At 44.5% G+C, this 17,500-nt stretch overlaps 1 protein-coding gene across 21 annotated transcripts in view; it reads left to right on the forward strand.

Moving 5' to 3' along the window:
• Positions 1-17,500, forward strand: part of tcf4 (transcription factor 4) — a 162,241-nt gene that overhangs the window by 82,073 nt on the left and 62,668 nt on the right. For 16 of the 21 annotated variants that reach the window (XM_042058469.1, XM_042058470.1, XM_042058462.1 and 13 more), the window contains 2 exons: positions 4,651-4,780; positions 5,656-5,705. The exons of 4 other annotated variants lie outside the window; for them this stretch is intronic. In XM_042058469.1, coding sequence (XP_041914403.1) covers positions 4,651-4,780; positions 5,656-5,705 — 180 coding nt within the window. Of the gene's footprint in view, positions 1-450; positions 3,806-4,650; positions 4,781-5,655; positions 5,706-17,500 lie in introns of those variants that run through there. One more of the 21 variants, XM_042058478.1, reaches the window with a different exon arrangement.

Consider the following 17,500-nt stretch of genomic DNA (forward strand, 5'->3'; position numbering starts at 1 on the left):
CTAAAGGATAACGTCCACCGAGGTGTCCCGTTATGTACAATTAATGGACGAGGCGGAGGCAAAGAACTCGCGACGCGCAGCACCCAAGTTTGTAACTAGTAGGCCTAGGCTAAACAGCATATCACTAACGTGCATCAATCGGGAATTCGCTAAATAAAGGAAGTGGGTGCTTTACTTATTGATCCGGATCAAAGAGATAATAGCTTACAAAGTGGTGTTTTTGTAACTTTAGTGTAGATTATTGTGATTCATTGCAATTTCAGCAATGTAAGGTACCTTCGAAAAATGTCTCTGTGTTCAGTCTTCGATCCTGATTGGCTGCATTCGTGCTAACTCACAAATCAGACGGTGTCGTGGGCGGGACAATGCTCTCGACCACAGAGTAGCAAATGCAGGGAGTGAGAGACGCTTTACAGACAAAGTAGCGCGTTTCATTCTTTATCCATTTCAATATCGGCTTATCGGTGGAAAAAATGACCGATACCGATTATTATAAAAATGCTAAATATCTATCTATCTATCAGCCCTAATACGGCTCCCCCGGTCCGACCCATCTCTCTGGCACTGACGCAACGCAGCACACAGCCCATCGCGTTTGGAACAGATGTACTTGCTATGTGGCCCTTCACGTCTCTTCTGTCTTGCCCAATCACAACACCCCCCCTCCCACACACACGCACACAGATTCCCCCCAACACACACCCTCTCTCTTCTCTAACCTACAGTGGGGTAATTGGCTCCGACAGAGGGCTGATATGGCGAGGTGTAATGTAGTGTCTGATTCTTTTTTAAGTGTTCTTAAATGATTGCTATTTATTCGTCAACCCAAGCGTGAGAACTAATTAACATGGAATACTTTTGAACTGCTTCTCTGTTCAGATGCTGCACTGTCGTTCTGAGAACACATGCACACACACACACGCACACACACACACACACACACACACACACACACACACACACACACACACCCACTCTCTCTCTCACACACACATACACACACACACACACACACGCCTGCACTTGGACAAACTTATGCACACAGAGCAGGTCAGAGCCCTCCGTGTAGTGTGTAATGGTTCAGCTCTGGCACTGTGAATGTGAGAAGACAGGCATATCCAGGGCAGTGCAGGCCATCAGCAGGTGTTGGACGCAGGTAAACGCAAATGTTCCTGCGATGCGTTTCATGGCATCCTATAGGGCTGCAGTTTTTTCCCGTGTGACATCAGCTGCTACATCATGTAGGTAGACAGGTGGAATGGAAGCTTGGGCTGCAGCACCCTGAGTTCATGTAAAACAAGGTCCATGCCTCACCGTTACTTTTACTTTTCAAACTGAGCTCTTTGTCTGTGCGACACAGTATACTGTCCAAATACAGTGTATGTTTGTTGGTAGTAGTACACACACACACACACACACACACACACACACACACACGTGTCTCCTGCTCCCTTGCTAGTGTCTGTGTGAGTCAGCTGGAGCCAGCGTACAGGTGCACCATGCAACGCCAGCACTTCCTTATAATTAATGACTCTTTCCTGCCCACACGCACGCACGCACACACACGCACGCACGCACGCACGCACACACTCACACACTCGCCCCTCCACTGCTTCACCCTGAACACCCCACCCTCGCGTGACTGGAGAGAATACTCAGATGCCATCAATTTCCTCCTGCCTCCTCCACACCAGACTGAGGAGACGGGGAGACGGGGAGGGGGGACTCTCTCACTGGGCTTTGAGCTGCACAAAAGCCTGACCCTGTCTGTGTGTATGCATGTGAATGTGTGTGTGTGTGTGTGTGTGTGTGTGGGTATGTAGGTGTCTCTCTGACCGTATGACTTATTGCAGTGTCATCACAAGACCACCCTGGACTCCCCTACAGCACACAGGAGGGGGCCGGGCCTGAATAGCCCATAACCTTTGACCTCTGATGGGTAACAGGGAAAGAGGCAGAATTAGCGTGATCTTAAACCGCCGTCTAACATGTTCATCAAAAGCACAGTATTATGCTGTTATCACTTGTAATTATTTGAACACATTTTCCATTGTGTGTATAATATGCTTGTATGACTTTAGAGGCGGTCACGTATACCTACTCTGCTTCACACAAACATGCAGTTACAAGGATTAAGGGAGATTAAGAAAAGATTTTAGGCGCCTGGGAAAGATATGTTCATTTTTCAAAACAACTCCGTCTTTGCTGCTAGACAGCTCTATTCACCCACTTGTCACTTTGCAAAAGAGACATGGACCAAGTTAGCCTATGGTTTTTGGAGTTGCTTTTTAAGCTCTACCCGTTCAGTGACCCCAGGAACAAACCCAGCCAGGCATCAGAGAACGTGACTGCTCTCTCCCTCTGCCTCTCTCTGTCTGACTCTGTCTCTCTCTTCTCCATCCCTCTCCCTGTCTCCAACCCGAGAGGCCCTTTCTGCCAGCGCCTGTGTGCCGTTGGCCAGGCTAATCAGAGCACTGGACTGGACCAGAGCGGACTAGTTTGGGCCCTGGCCTCAAGTCAGAGGGAGGATGCTGGAGAGGGCTGTGTGAGCGCGCTCTGTGGCCATGGGTCCCCTGTGCGCTCCAGTCTCGGGGTCTGGGGGACACAACTCCCCACCACAGACACACACACACACACACACACACACACACACACACACACACACACACACACACACACACACACACTGACTGCCCATCTTCCTGTCCACCGTCTGCCTGGAGTTTCTATCTAGCCAAAAAAAAAAAATAAACACCCCGGACTTGGAAACTGGTAGTGCATCAAAATTTGTTTTCTTTGTAGATGCATTTTCCTCCATATTTTCTTTGTCTCTCGTTTTTCTTGTTTACATTTTTTTTTTTGTGTGTGTGTTTTGTATTTTTGCCATTACGCTAATGTGTTCTCCTTTCTGCAATCATCATTTGGTGCCCAAGTAGGCATACCCACTGTTATTAATGCCAAGGCTTAATCCTTCATGGGGCGTCTTCTCGCCGATTCAGGTGTTTGTCATTTATCTTTGTTAATATTTCCCCTGGATGCCAGCTGGGCTCCGCCAGTCAGCTCTGAAATTGGGCATCGTGAGCGGCAGCGGCAGCGGCAGCCGTCGCCGCGGCTGCATGAGAATGTCTGGCGGCGCGCAGTTGCCTGGGTGACTCAGGCCTGAGAAAAAGTCTGCTAGACAATGCAGACACTTTTTGTTTTTAGTTTTGCAGACCCCCCTTTGCCCCCCCCACACCACCACCAAAGAAAAAAAAAACTACCCCCACCCCATCATAGAGAAAGCTGAAAGGGGGGGATGACTTTATTTAAAACAAGGCCCCTTTTGTTTTAGCGCGCAAGAGGCTGGCGATGCCGGGGTCTGTGGCATGGCTGCAGGGTCCTGGAGCAGGGATGTAATTGGCCTATTTAGGGTGTTTTGCATGTGAATGGCGGCCTAGTGAAGCATCACTAAGTCTGTTGTGAGAGGCACAGTGATTGGAATTTAGATTAGGGCAAACACTTTCTTGCACTTTATCAACCACACTAATTAGTTCACTCTCTGGAAGTTAACTTCGAGTATCGATAAAGTTTCAGGGGGCTTCAGCGTCGCTCTCGCGACTCACTCGCAACCCGACCGACCAGTAGAATGTCTGGCATCAACCTGTCACCTTTATTTTGTTTTACTTATTCTGGTTTTCTTTGTGTTTTTTTTTTGGAAAAGTTCTGAAGTAAACAAACATGCCGTTGTAGTTGCTGAATGATTTAATTTGATGATGACAATTTTGTTAGCCATGCAGCCTTTGGTCAGGGGATGTGCTTGCTCTAGGTAAGTGTTCTTGTGTATTAGTTTGAAGAAATTTGACAGAGACGCTCATTCAGACATTTAAATGTACAAATTACAACAGATTAGGACCAAGGTATCTAAAATGTTACATAATTGTGGGTATTAGTAATGGAAAAGAACCAGCCAATGAGATAATCCCTCTGTATTTTTTTTTAATTGATTGTGATTGTAATATCTAAAACAGTGTAACAACAAGCTTTTACAATATTGTTTTTTTTTAGTGATGCTGACTTTAGGAATTAAAAGCTGATCTACTTTTTCCTGAACACTGGCCACGCAGGTTCTTAAAATGCAACTAGAAAAGAAAGGATAAGCGCACAATGGGTCTTCTCTTTGATGTTGGCCTTTAATATGTGTTGAATACAAGTAGCCAGTTTTATTATGGACACAAAGAAATGCCTTGTATCTTCCCGCTGAATTTGAAAGTTGACTGATTGATGACATGGATTTATCAAGAGTTCATAGCAATGTCTGTTTTGACTTTGCTATGCATTGATCTTTCTGTATTGTGATTTGTAGTCCACACAGTATTATTTGTCCCAATAAATAAAAAAAGAAAATCATTGGACTGCGCATAACAATATTTATTTTTGCATAAGTTTATTATATAATGTTATAAGCACACACACACACACACACACACACACACACACACACACACACACACACACACACACACACACAGGATCACATATAACCCTATGTTCTGAAATGCACACATACAGTTTTTAAAAATAACAGGGCGCATCATTTGTAGAGAGTTTAATTTTGTGGTAAATGACCACTATCAAGGTATATGTATGTTCTGTTTTGTTTGTGTTTGGTAGCCGAATCTCATGGGGGGAGAGATGGGAATGGTCAGCCCTGGAACAGTGTCACCCACCAAGCCAGGCTCCCAGTACTACCAGCACTACGGCAGCAACCCTCGCCGGAGACCCATGCACAGCGACAACATGGGTGAGCCTCCTCTTCCTCTCATCTCTTCTTCCTCTATTTCTACCTCCCCACTACACCTCCTCTGCTCTTCTGTGAACCCACCTCTTTTTAAAAACATGCTTTGTTCGCCCATGACACATTGCAGGATACACTCTTCTCAAAAAAGGGATTGACCATAGTTTTCAATGACCGTAAACATACAGGGCAGAATTAGAGCAAAACGATCATTCATTTAAAACATACCAGAATAATAAAAAAAAAAGATAAAATGTTGAGAGGATTTGGCCCAAAACATAAAAAAAGAATAATTTGATTGTTGAGACATTTTAATATGAGGGTGAATGTTAAAATCAGATTATGTGTCTCCATGCAGTGTATTTCCCCATTGTGCGTTCAATTGAATTTTTTTGTGTGTGTCTGTGTGTGCGCTCAAAAATAACAACAAAAAATGTGTCAGTGTGAATTGCTGTTGTAAAAAGAATTACAAGAAGTGACAGTGGAATAAACATCAGGCCTTGAAGAAGCAGCCTTGAGGCACAGAAGCCTTCAGGGCAATTCTCACTCACTTTGATTTCTATCAAAGTCTCACCTTCCTTCTCACCATGCACATTCACACATTCCTATGTGGAATTAACTGCGTTAAAAACCTTTAGCAATCCTGCCATGTCTCTTGCTAGCCCAATATGTTGCGATTGATCTAAATTTTGGTATTTTAGCTTGCCCTTTCTTGTAGGGAAAGTGTGTGTGTGTGTGTGTGTGTGTGTGTGTGTGTGTGTGTAAAACCATTTCATCTCATCTGTAAGGATTACCATTGAAAACCATCATCTGGAAAGTATTACAGACATTGTCAAAGTGTCATGTTAAAAATATGTTCTGCTCTTCTGATTTTTCCCCAGAGGTCCAGACAAAGAAAGTTCGGAAAGTTCCCCCTGGTTTACCCTCTTCAGTAAGTGATTATTTTGACTTCATTGTACTCATGTTGAGTTTGTATTAGGGTAGTGCCAGTCATACCACGCGTCCTGGTTGTCTACAGAGCTAGACGTTCCTCAGCTCATTGTCAGAATTCAGGAAAAAAGGAATTAAAACCCTGTGTGCTGCATGGAATTTGATGTTAACTTTCAGCTGAAATTTACTCCTTTCAATTTATTTTTTCTTTTCAACTTTAGTCCTCATGTACACCATATCATGTAAATCTCAAAACAGGTCATAAACTCAACATTAATAACATAATACAGTCACAGAATGATTCATAAAAAATGAAATGTGCAAATCTTTATAACTTGTGTTATGATTGTTGAATCATTAAAATCCCTAAATTCGTGGAGGGGTTATAAAAAAGATTTTTGTTGTTGTTGCTGCCTTAGTGATGCATGTCCACTTACTCAGTGATCCACCGTACAGCCATCCCTACTAAGGAGCTCAAAGAGATCGCTTAATTTGAGTATAAGGTATACGTTTTGAGGCCCTTTGGCTGTGTATGTAATCTTTCATTTGAAGTTAACAACGCTGGGATATATGACTTGTCCTGGTGGTCTTTATGTCCAACCCCGGACTCTGCGTGTGACTGTCTGGTACATTATTTGTGCATTTTATGTGTGCCTTCACAGTATGAGTGGTCAGATAAAAGGGTTAGCATCAAAAGGGGGGGGGGGGGGGGAGTATCCGAGAAACAAGGTGGATCTTTAATTCCTTCTTTGTGCTTACCATGATCATTTCAGAATTGAGAAAGTTAAAAAAAAAAAAGATTTCTTGATTTTTACTCTGAGAAGCTCTGAGTTGCTTTAGAGTGGCTCTGGCTGTCTTTCCCTGGCTGTGTATGTGAGCACAGGTGTTTTGACTTTTTGGGGGTTTACGTTTTATTTATAGTATGGTTACATCATGGACCATGGCTCTTCCGTTGTTTCTCTCAATGCTGCTTTTGCGTCATGGTAACATTGCGTGTTTTCTGTGACACATTGGTTCATTCATATCAATTTTATTTCACAACGTTGGAGACTATAACTCTATCTCTTGGCTTACTAACAGACTGACACAGACGGACTAATATTGAATACATTGATATGTTATTTATTAATCATATTAACATGCAGTCATGCAACTACAAATACGATTTCCCCATATTTATTTATTTATTTATTTATTTATTTATTTTTTTACAAATGCACTGACGTGTTGACATCTGCATACAAATAGTTACAATGTGTATCAGTGGAGGAGTCCTGGCGAACTGTTTGCAACACTGCTCTATCCTGCCCTCCTTGTGACATCAGGTTGGGATATCCATAGCTTATGTTCGTCAGCGTCTCAAAGTGTAGCCAGAGCAGTGGATAGCCTCACAGAAAAGCGCTGTGAGACCAGTCCATGCAGCTCAAGCCCGCTTACTTACATAGAGGCATCTGCCAGGAAATCTGGAATTACCGTTTAGGTAGATAATTATTGACTGTGGTTGAAAGAAAACAAAAAAAACTTGATGTTTTTGTCGACCTAGCCTGGCATTTCAACTTCTTTCACACTCCAAAAAAGAGAAAAGAAAAAGATGTTGTCATTGCCCAACAAAGCATATTATTGTAAGGCAAAATGTTTTGGAAGTTAATTTACTTAAACTACAATTAGGTTGTCACATGAGAGAAACCTTGGAATGATGTGGTAATCAAAAGGAAATTAGTTCACATTAGGCAGCATGCAGTTCAGTTTGTCCTTTGAATGCTTTTATGATTGTGTGTTTGTGTGCGTGTGTTTAAAACTTGTTTATTTATGTATGGAGTTTATAGGGCTGTGTTCTTTCTGCTAATCGCCTTGCTAGGGCCTAAGAATGCAGCGAGCGCGGAGCTCTTAGTTTGATGAGGGCGATAAAGAACGAGATGAGTGGCTCTCACTGCTCTCCTCCAGCTTTGCTCTCTCACCTCCAGGCTGTATGGCCATCACTGTTGGCCTGCGCTGAGCAGCCACAGAGCTAGCTACAGAGGCCATGCAATGCTGTCTATTCTTTTTTTTATATCTTTCTCTTCATCAGCCTCTTTCCCTCACTCTGTCTCTCTCACTCTTTAATATCATCTCTACAATTGCATATTTGATGGCATGCATTGTATGCCTAAATACATTTTGGTAATGTCTGAAATGCATCCGCATAGGCCCCTATTAGTGGCTAGTTAGTCTCTCCAAAGCGTCTAGGTAAAAGTTGATTTTGGAGTTGATCTATTGTTCCGAATTCAAAAACAAAGCCCCCCGAGGTGAGTGATGGATGCAGCGCTGTGTGATGAGTGATGGATGGGTTGGCGAGATGTGGGAATTAGAAGATGGAGTTTTTCCTAAAAACGGCAGACCTCCATCTCAGTCAGGGCCGCGGCCTCACACTCCTCACGCTTCAGCTCCCTGAGCTCCCGTGAGTTCATATCTGATTTTGTTTAAAGTAGACAGCGTTAATTAAATTAAGTTGGGTCTAGTGAAGGGCTCAATAGGGATAATCTCCAGTGAGCTCTTTCTCCTGTTTCCTGAGCTTTTCTGCCCCCTACAGGTTTTCAGGAGAGCTGCAAATGCTCTCAGTGCTGCGCCGGCTTTTTTCTGAAGCTCTCTGTTGATTTCCCTCTCTCCCTCTCGCCATGTTTGTGTAAACAGTGTGAGAATGCCTCTGATGCGTACAACCAAATCCATATATTTTTTCAATTTATAAATTGGCCTTACACACTTCTGTTGTGCATAAATAATTTTACAAAGTGAATTTTAAAGTTTGTTAATGAGGCATTTTTTCATTTAATGCAGTTCTCAAGAGTGCAATAACCCTATAAAGGCATTGTCTTTGTTTACTGTAGAGAATTGGTTGTGTTAATTATTATGATAATTATTCTATTAACTTTGTCTTTTTAATTTTTAAAGATTTACCCCACAAAAATGGCATTAAACAATATTTGAATTTCCATGTTTTTCCAGTGGTGTTTATCTTTTAGTCTGGTTAAACACTAAATTGCTGCCTTTTTTTAATGACACAGACAAATTGGTGAGTTTATGCATTTTAATAAAGCCTGGACAGCACAGGTTTATGTGGCTAAGATACTTTACTGGCGTTTAACTGTGCTCTTGTGGTTTCCACAACGGTGTTAGCATATGTCGCACAATGACATTTTCAGACAAAAGCGCCTTGAGCCGTGGCTGCCTAGCATCCTCTACCCTCTCTCTCAGCCTGCTCCCCAGACATCCAGTAAACTTAATTGTTTGTGGGTCCAGCTGGCCTTCTAGACTCTTCCATGACTGGGCTGAGACATGCAAAAAGACTGGAGGGGGACGCTGGAAAAACAACCAGGAATGAGACGGGGGGGGAAACACACGGCTAGCAGACGTTAACCTGCTGAAACAGCCGAGGTACCAGCCACCGAGTGCACCTGGGTGGAGGTGGGGGGGCGGGGCGGAGGAGGACGGATGATAAAGTGAGAGAGACGAGCGTTAAAGGTGCGTTTCCAGGGTGACGGGATGATTGACAGGGAGGGTGGAGGTGAAGTTCTTGGCCACAGCCCAGAAACTGTGCAAAAAAGAAAAGAAAGGAAGACGGGTAAGGAAATGTCTCGGTGCCAGCTGTCGGCATTTGCTGCAGGAACCTGGAGAATGGTGCCCATTAAAGCGGGGGGGATGGGCCCCCCCCGGCCCCCCATACTGTACGTCTCCCGTGGCCCCCCAGGGGCGAAAGGCTCTGGTTGTGAGTCACACAGCCTGCCGCTGAAAGCCTTCACCAGAAGGCAGCTCTCAACAGGCCTGTAGTCTCTGTCTCTGCTCTCTCCGCCGCACATTTCCCCCTCAAAATCCAGACGCAGACCGAGGAGGTCACATGCTCTCCAAGCCTCTCCTTCCTCCTCTTTCTCTCGCTCTCTTCTCCTCCTCCTCTCCCACTCACTGCCAGTAGTGCTCTGGATCAGAACAGCGGTTCTTTTTTTTTTTTTTTCCCTAAAAGACTCATTTCCTCCAAACCCCCGCTGGATTCATAGCACATTTCACCTTCGTGTTATAATGCAAGAAAGTGCACGGTCATTCATGTCGAGATCTCGAGAGCCCTGTTTTTAAAAGAGGAGCCTTTTTGTATTTGTCAGGGATATTAACACTGGTTTTAGTGCACACAGTACATAACGCCCGGGGCAGAGAAGGTGAATCCTGCCGGGCTTCCCTCAAATCGATTTACCTGTCGGCTTGACTGTTCCGTTTGTTTATTTGACGGAGAGAAAAGAGAGAGGAGGCAGAGTCTCAGAGCGTACTGGAGCAGAATGGAGCACGAGATGACCTCATGATTTTTTTAAAGGAACGGCAGAGGAACAGCTGTGTGGGTTTGGCTGTATCCCTTTGGATATTGCTGCGCTGTTTGAGAATAATATTAAGGCCTCACAAATGGCCTGTGTGTAAAATAAATGCTAAGCCCTTATTTATTGCCTTTTAGGCTCAGCCAAAAAAAGACAAGCAGAAGGAGGCGGTATGTCTGTGTGTCATTCGATTATTTGATTATCTGCAGATTATTTTAATTTTTTGCAAGCTGTAAGAGAGAGGAAATATCCACAGCCACAGTTGGTGAGCAAATGTTTTCTGTTTTTACCATTGACACCAGCTTTTTTTGAGGAGCTGGACACTGCAAGAAGGCGGTCATCTGGGGTTATTTTCTAGCAAAGCTTCTTTTTTCTGGTCGCCGCATATGATGAGGCACCCTCAGCACCGCCATCCTCAGCAGCACCTCAGCACCTGCTCCGAAAGCTGACCAACAAGCTCACAAGACCGTCCTGTCAGTACGCAGGGTTAAATGCCTTTTATTGTGTTTTCGTTTGTACTATTTAGCTTTTTTTGTCTTTAGTTTCCGTTTATTTATTTATTTTTCCTTTGTTGTTTTACTCGACCCGTGGTTTCAATACCGTTTTTTTAAAGCGGCCATTTTGAGCAGCCGTGTACCAATGGCAAGTGCGAGGTTCTACTTGAGTGAAGGCGATGCTTTGTTTATTTACTTGAGAGAAGGCCACGCTTTGTTTCTTAAAGGAACTTTTGTGTCGGATTGTTTGGCTGAGCGGCATATCCGTCGCTCGCTTGGCTTGGAAGGCCAGAGAAGTACCGCCGTGGCATTGAACAACAACTGGTGTTGCCAGAGAAACACTACCCTTTAGCAAGCGCTATTCAGACATACATGTCTGTCCTTGCTCTTACTGACAGTCGAAGAAAAATAATTTATATATTTATATGTCTTGTAGACTATTGACAAAATGTATAAAATAATCAATGTCTTTATTTCCATATTAAAATAGATTCAATGGTCGCAGAAAATATAAATTTATATATATTTTTTTCTAAATCTATCTGCATGTAGTTAATTACACATTTCAGAAATATACTAATAAAAAAAATTGTTGCTTCTACATTTTCATTTTTTCACTTTTGTGTCATGTTTTGGCTGGTAGGTCTGTGATTTAGCGTTTAAGGCATTCTGTGTAAAGCATTGATCGGGATGTTATTCCATGTCTGTTTTCAGTTTTTAAATGTAGTATACTGGAAACCTTTCCTCTTGAACTTAAATGACATACGTTGACCTATTAAAGAATTATATTGTTAATTCATTGTTTTGAGAAAATTGATTGAAAAATACAGAAAGAGAAAGTTTAAATAATAAGAGTAGGTATTGTTGTATAAATACTTAAAATGCTTTGAAGGCTGTAAAATCCATTACAGAAGACATTTGAAACATTATTTAATCCGTATGCGTATCCCAGCTTGGGTCTAAATGTATGTGTGTGTGTGTGTGTGTGTGTGCGCGCGCGTTTGCGCATGGGTGTGTATGGACACCATTGTGATGCACAGAAAGGAAATTGAGGCGATTTCCTCTGAGAGCGACTGGTCAGTAAGGGTCTGGATGGTTAAAGAGACCTCAGTCATAACCAGACATGCAGACATTCTCATGTTATCGCAGATTTAGCTCTTATTGAACCAACTACAGTACTTGAAGCATATTGGTCAAATTTCACTTTGTACACTAACCGTGATGGCACTGATAAACTATAGCTTCAGGTCTTTAAGAAAAGGCGTAACAATAACTAAATGTAGGAATGTTTTTACATTTGTATGTTTTCATTAATGATGAAATTAAGGGTATTTTTTATCCTACATATAAACTGATAGATGTCAAATATATGACCTCTAAATTGGATTTGAGCGATACACTGAAATAGTTGAAGAAAAATTAGGAAAGCTGATCAGTCATGCTTTGAAACATGCCGAATTGGGTTTATGAAATGATGCATGTGAAATTGAAATTGTTGACATTGAGAAAACCTCATTCTGTCCCGGAAAAACCCCAAACCCAAAGCAGCTAATCCAGGGAACCCTGGACAGATAGCAGGGAGGGAAGTCCGACACGTCGTTCTGATTTGTGACCCCCCCCTCCTATTTGAAGGCTGTTTGGAGCTGAAAGCGCCCTGGCATGCCGTGCTTGAGAACGTAGCCCCAGGTGTGTGAGTGGCCAGTGGGCCTCCCAGTGTCCATCAGCAGTGCACACAGCATCTGGCGCCGAGAACGGCAACGACATCGCAAGCCGCCCACTCCGCCGTGTGTTAGCAGTGCAGTGTGTTACTGCACACGTTTGTGTATACGTGTGCGCTGACTGCAGTGTGTTACTGCACACGTTTGTGTATACGTGTGCGCTGACTGCAGTGTGTTACTGCACACGTTTGTGTATACGTGTGCGCTGACTGCAGTGTGTTACTGCACACGTTTGTGTACAGTATACGTGTGCGCTGACTGCAGTGTTACTACACACGTTTGTGTATACGTGTGCGTTGACTGCAGCTTGCTTGGGTATTCAAGCTTTTCCGCTTGAGTGACACTGCCTCTACATGTGCTTATATGCGTTTTTTATGTGGGTGTATTCTTCTGTTTTGGTTCAGATTATCCTTTGAGTTCACAGACAATCTAAAGATCAGGAGTGAGGCGTGTGTTGGCAGAACGCGCCGGAGAGATGGGCGGGCAGAAGCGGTGATGCCAGGGCTGTGTGGCTTTGGCCGTGCCAGTGCGGCCCTCTGCATGTTTAATGCGGCGCTGCCTGGGGAGTCCATGTTCTCCCGCACGCTCCTCTTTTAGCTCCACAACATCCCTTTTTTTAGGTCCGTCCACTCTGGCAACCATTTTTAGCACTCTCGCTCCTTCCAGCATTTTAAGCTCTTTATTTCTCTCGTTAACCTTCCTTCACTCATTTTTTTCTGTTTTAAATTTGCGTGTGTTGCTTAAGATACTTTAGGCGGTTTGAGAAAATGCAATAAATTCTGTCCATCAGTGTTGTTCATGTGGAACTGTGTTATTTGTGTGTGAATGCACTCGGTATGTTTTTGTTTGGGGGTGGATGCTCACTGGCCTAGAGTGGAGTGTGTGTGTGTGTGTAAGGGTCGTCTCCTTGGTGCCAGTTGAAGGTGGCTGTGTCCGCCAAGCGCCCGCCTCTGTTGGCAAGCAGCAGTGTGGCAGACGTCAGCGAGTGAGCAGGGTTGTGTGCGGCGCTGTATTCATTCCCCCCACGTAGAGGACATGGAAGCGAGATGGTTCCAGAGGCTCTGATTTACTGGGGGTATAAAAGCGGACAGCACTAAGGCTGGCACCGGGCAAAGCCAGGGGAGATGGAAACCAGCAAGACAAAATGAGAGAGAGAGAGAGAGAGAGAGAGAGAGAGAGAGAGAGAGAGAGAGAGAGAGAGATTGGGTGGAAGGAGGAGGGATGAACTGTAGGCTCTTTGGATTGGGAGAAGGTCTTAGGCGTTGTATGTACCAAATTGCCAGGATGCATATTTATATAGTGGTGTGACCACTAGGACTCTACATGTATGCACAGGCCAATCAAAGGAGGGAGTGGAGGAAAGCACAAGACGGAGGGGAAGTGAGGAGAAAGAGATCCCTGTAGCGGGAACATTTGACGTGAATTTACTCTGACACTGTTACCACCCAGGTAGTCCTCTGTCTATGCTCAAGTGTGTGTGTGTGTGTGTGTGTCGCGTGTCGCTTCAGCTCATGTGCATACATACACTGTGTGTGTGTGCGTGTGCGTGTGCGTGTGTGTGTGTAACTGAGAGGAAGGGAGGGCGAGAGTAGGGGGACCGCAGTGCAGAAGGGCAGGGCTTCTTTTATCCACTAAGTGACCCCTCTATTCAGGCCCAACAATCCCCCTCCCCATGAGCGGCCCGGCCCCCATTCACACACACGCAGCCACGGGCAGGTAGCTCAGCTCAGCGCCGCACGCGCCACTCTGCCCGGCCACCGGCCCCAACGCACACACACACACACACACACACCAACGCACACACAAAGCCCCGGCGCGCTCCACCTGAAATCAGTCTGATGGGGGAGCACTCCTCTCTCCTCTCTGCTCTCTCCTCTCTCCTCTCTGCTCTCTCGCTCCTCTCTCTGCTCCTCTCTCCTCTCAGCTGCTCTGCGCTGCGCCTTTGTTGTCTGAAGCGTCTCGCTGGATAAGCCCCCCCCCCCCCCCCCCACCACACACACACACACACCCCTCCCTCTCTCTCTCTCTTGCTTTCATCATCTTTTCTACTCCTTCCTCCTTCCACTTTTACCGGGCTTGTCTTCCTGTCATTTCTGTCGTTCAACGTCTAGGAACAGTTCTCTCTCAGCCCTTGTGTTCTCTCTGCGCTGTGTAATTCAGAGCAAATTGCCCATCAATCTTTGGAGCCATATAAGAACTCTTCCTATATGTGCCCCCATGCAACAGGTTGGCTAAAGTAAAGATTTCCAACTTTGCACAAGTTTGCCTCTTTTCCCCTCCTTTTATTTCCAAATGTTCTGTTTGTGCAGAAATCACAGAATCACCATAAGGGCTGCTTTGCATTTTTAATTTAGTAACTAACATATGAATACATTTGCATATTAATTAGTTGCAGATTAAATCATGCATACATAATTGCCTCCTTACTGTGTTTAATGTTTGTCAGAATCTGCAGCCTCCGCTGATGAATGCCATTTCAAGATTACAATTGGACATCCTTTCGGACATATTTGAGCCGAGAGCGAGCAGTTTGAAATACCAAACATTTGCTGAAATTATCGAATACTCTCAAAAGAGGGGAACGGTGTAGGCAGAGGCAGTGTGTGTGTCTGTGTGTGTGTGTGTGTGTGTGTGTTTCTGCCTGCCGTTGTGCTGGTCTAAATTACTCCCTATTCACAGACATTAATGCTACTCCTAATTACACTGCCGCTGCTAATTAACACTTCCAGTGCTGGACGGATTTGCTGTGCACCAAGCACAATTGAATTAAGGTTGGTATAAAATTCAAATTGGTTCATTAAAATAAACGGAGACTCATCGGTGGAATTCCCCTTGTTTTGTTTTTAGTCTCGCAAAGCATTTGTGTGATCCTATGATTACACAGCATACAGTGAAATAAAGCTGAAGGTTAACACAATAGCATGAGCTTTTATGATATGCTTTTTTAAAGTGTGTCCATTTGTGTGTGTGTGTGGGGTAGTGGAGATTGCGGATGCGTGAGTGTGTGTGTGTGTGTGTGTGTTGTCGTTTGACAGAGCTCCTGAAGGTATGTGGGTTTCGCTCATGTGTGCCAGTGTCTACTTTGTCGTTCTTAAAGGTCAGTGCAACTTGTGTGAATGTGAATCAGCTGCTAGCATCTGAGTAAGATTATTATATTAAGGGTGGTGTTAATGGTTGATACTAAATTTAGGCACTAGTGATGCACTTTTCTATAATTCTATAAAGGGTGAGATGCACATAGGCATCTCAAGAAATATGTGTGTTTGTGTGGAAAAGAGTATGTCAACATCAATAGTTCTTTATTTTTTTGGTGTAGCCGTTTAGTTTTGACAGTTTCCTGTTGCCATTGGTAACATTTTGAAACGGGGGCAATGGGTTTGTGGTCATTGATAAAAGATGGTATTTGTTAAACTAGTTTTTAAATAGTTAGCAAGGTTCTGTCCGCTGCTCTGCTTATGGTATTGGCCCATGGGGTCTCCTGCTGGAGGGGTCTCTGGCACTCGTGTGGCCGTGTGTGGTATAGAGGTGGACACTATGAGGTCTGGCCCTGGCTTTGTGCGCCTCTGCTCTGCGTGGAAATGTCTGATTAACCTGCGAGTCATATGTGTGGCTCCTCATTTCTAAAGACAAGTAATACCATTGTTAACTTTACTTAATTATGAAATATGTTTAAAATTGAGATATTTTTATGATCAATAACAGACGACTGATGAATGAGTTGGCGTGAGTGTTAAGCTGGCCTGTGCAGCCTGAGTGCAGACTTCTGAACTACCAGAGAGAGTTAGAGAGGAGGTTGGAATGACGAGCCCTGGAAGATTGACAGCTCCGGCTTCTAATGAGGGAAAAAATCCTCCAAGCATGAAATCAGAATGAAATGTGTGATTATAATTCAAGTACTGTTTACTCTGATCTCAGGGGGAAACGAGAGAGTACGCCCTGAGAGAGAGAGGGAGAGAGAGAGAGAGAGATGAGGGACAGGAGACCGAGAGCCCGCCTCCTACCCAACAGACCCCCCCAACACACACACACACGCACCCCCCTCCAGTGCTGCAGCCCACAAACACCAACACAAATAAACACACTCCCCAGCCCAGCCCAACCCTGCCCCACACCCCCCCACCCTGCACCAGGAGCCTGTGTGTGTGGGGGGGGTGGGGGGGCAGCAGCTGACCAGAGCCTCACACCCCCACCGCCCTGCCCTCTACGCCACGCACCCTGCGCCACCGCAGCGGAGAATAGGTGCGCTGAATTATTAAACTTTTATTTCGGGAGCCCCAGCACACGCTCCAGTGGCGCTTGCTTCGGCATATGCAAATGATTTAGTTCCATTTGGGACGTATTCCCAGAGGTTTGTCATTCTCTCTCTCTCTCTCTCTCTCTCTCTCTCTCTCTCTCTCTCTCTCTCTCTCTCTCTCTCTCTCTCTCTCTCTCTCTCTCTCTGAAGCTCGGAGTTTGGCAAGCGCTTACACTTCACTTGTTAAATCTACTACAGGGTGTGTGTGTGTGTGTGTGTGTGTGTGTGTAGGGGGGTGGTGGGGCTGCTGTGCCCCATTTTTAGTGGCTAGCCAACAACACCCCCCCCTACACACATACACACACACACACACACACACACGCTCACGCTCAGACACATGCACACAAACTCCTGCTGGCCGATGTGTAGAGGCCACATCCATGTCAGAAGCTAGTTTTAGATGGTCTGTTGTTTTCAGCTTCATATCAGATTTATTCCCTGTGATCTGCTTTCAAACACCTTCACTCTCTCTCTCACACACACACACACACACACACACACTTCTTTCAGGATAATAGAATAAAGATGGTTGCCTTGACATGCCAGTTGTAAATCCTTTTGTCAATTCTGATAAAAGAATTCACAAATATATATGACTTGCTTATTATGTTTCCACCTCATTTCACTCATGCAGATTGTTTAAAAAAGAAAAGACATCTTTCTTGAAACAGGAGACTGTTTTTATTCCGTTATTACAAATCGAAAAAAAAAAAAGAAATCTGCCCAAAGTCTGCCTTCCTTGTAAATGGGAGATCTTGGGAATTTGAGAGGTTTATGCGATGGGTGCCAGAGAGTGACCTGCTCGTGTGGTCAGTCCTGTTACTTTCCAACGTCTCTTTTGTTTGGTCGTGTGCTATTCCTTCCCATCCTGTGTGCAATGTGTACGCACTGAATAGCATGCTAAGGCAAAGGCCGCCCTGTGTTTAGTCTCTCCGCTTTTATTTGTTAGATTAGCT

The sequence above is a fragment of the Alosa sapidissima genome, chromosome 13, assembly GCF_018492685.1.
Source record: "Alosa sapidissima isolate fAloSap1 chromosome 13, fAloSap1.pri, whole genome shotgun sequence".
NCBI lineage: Eukaryota > Metazoa > Chordata > Actinopteri > Clupeiformes > Clupeidae > Alosa > Alosa sapidissima.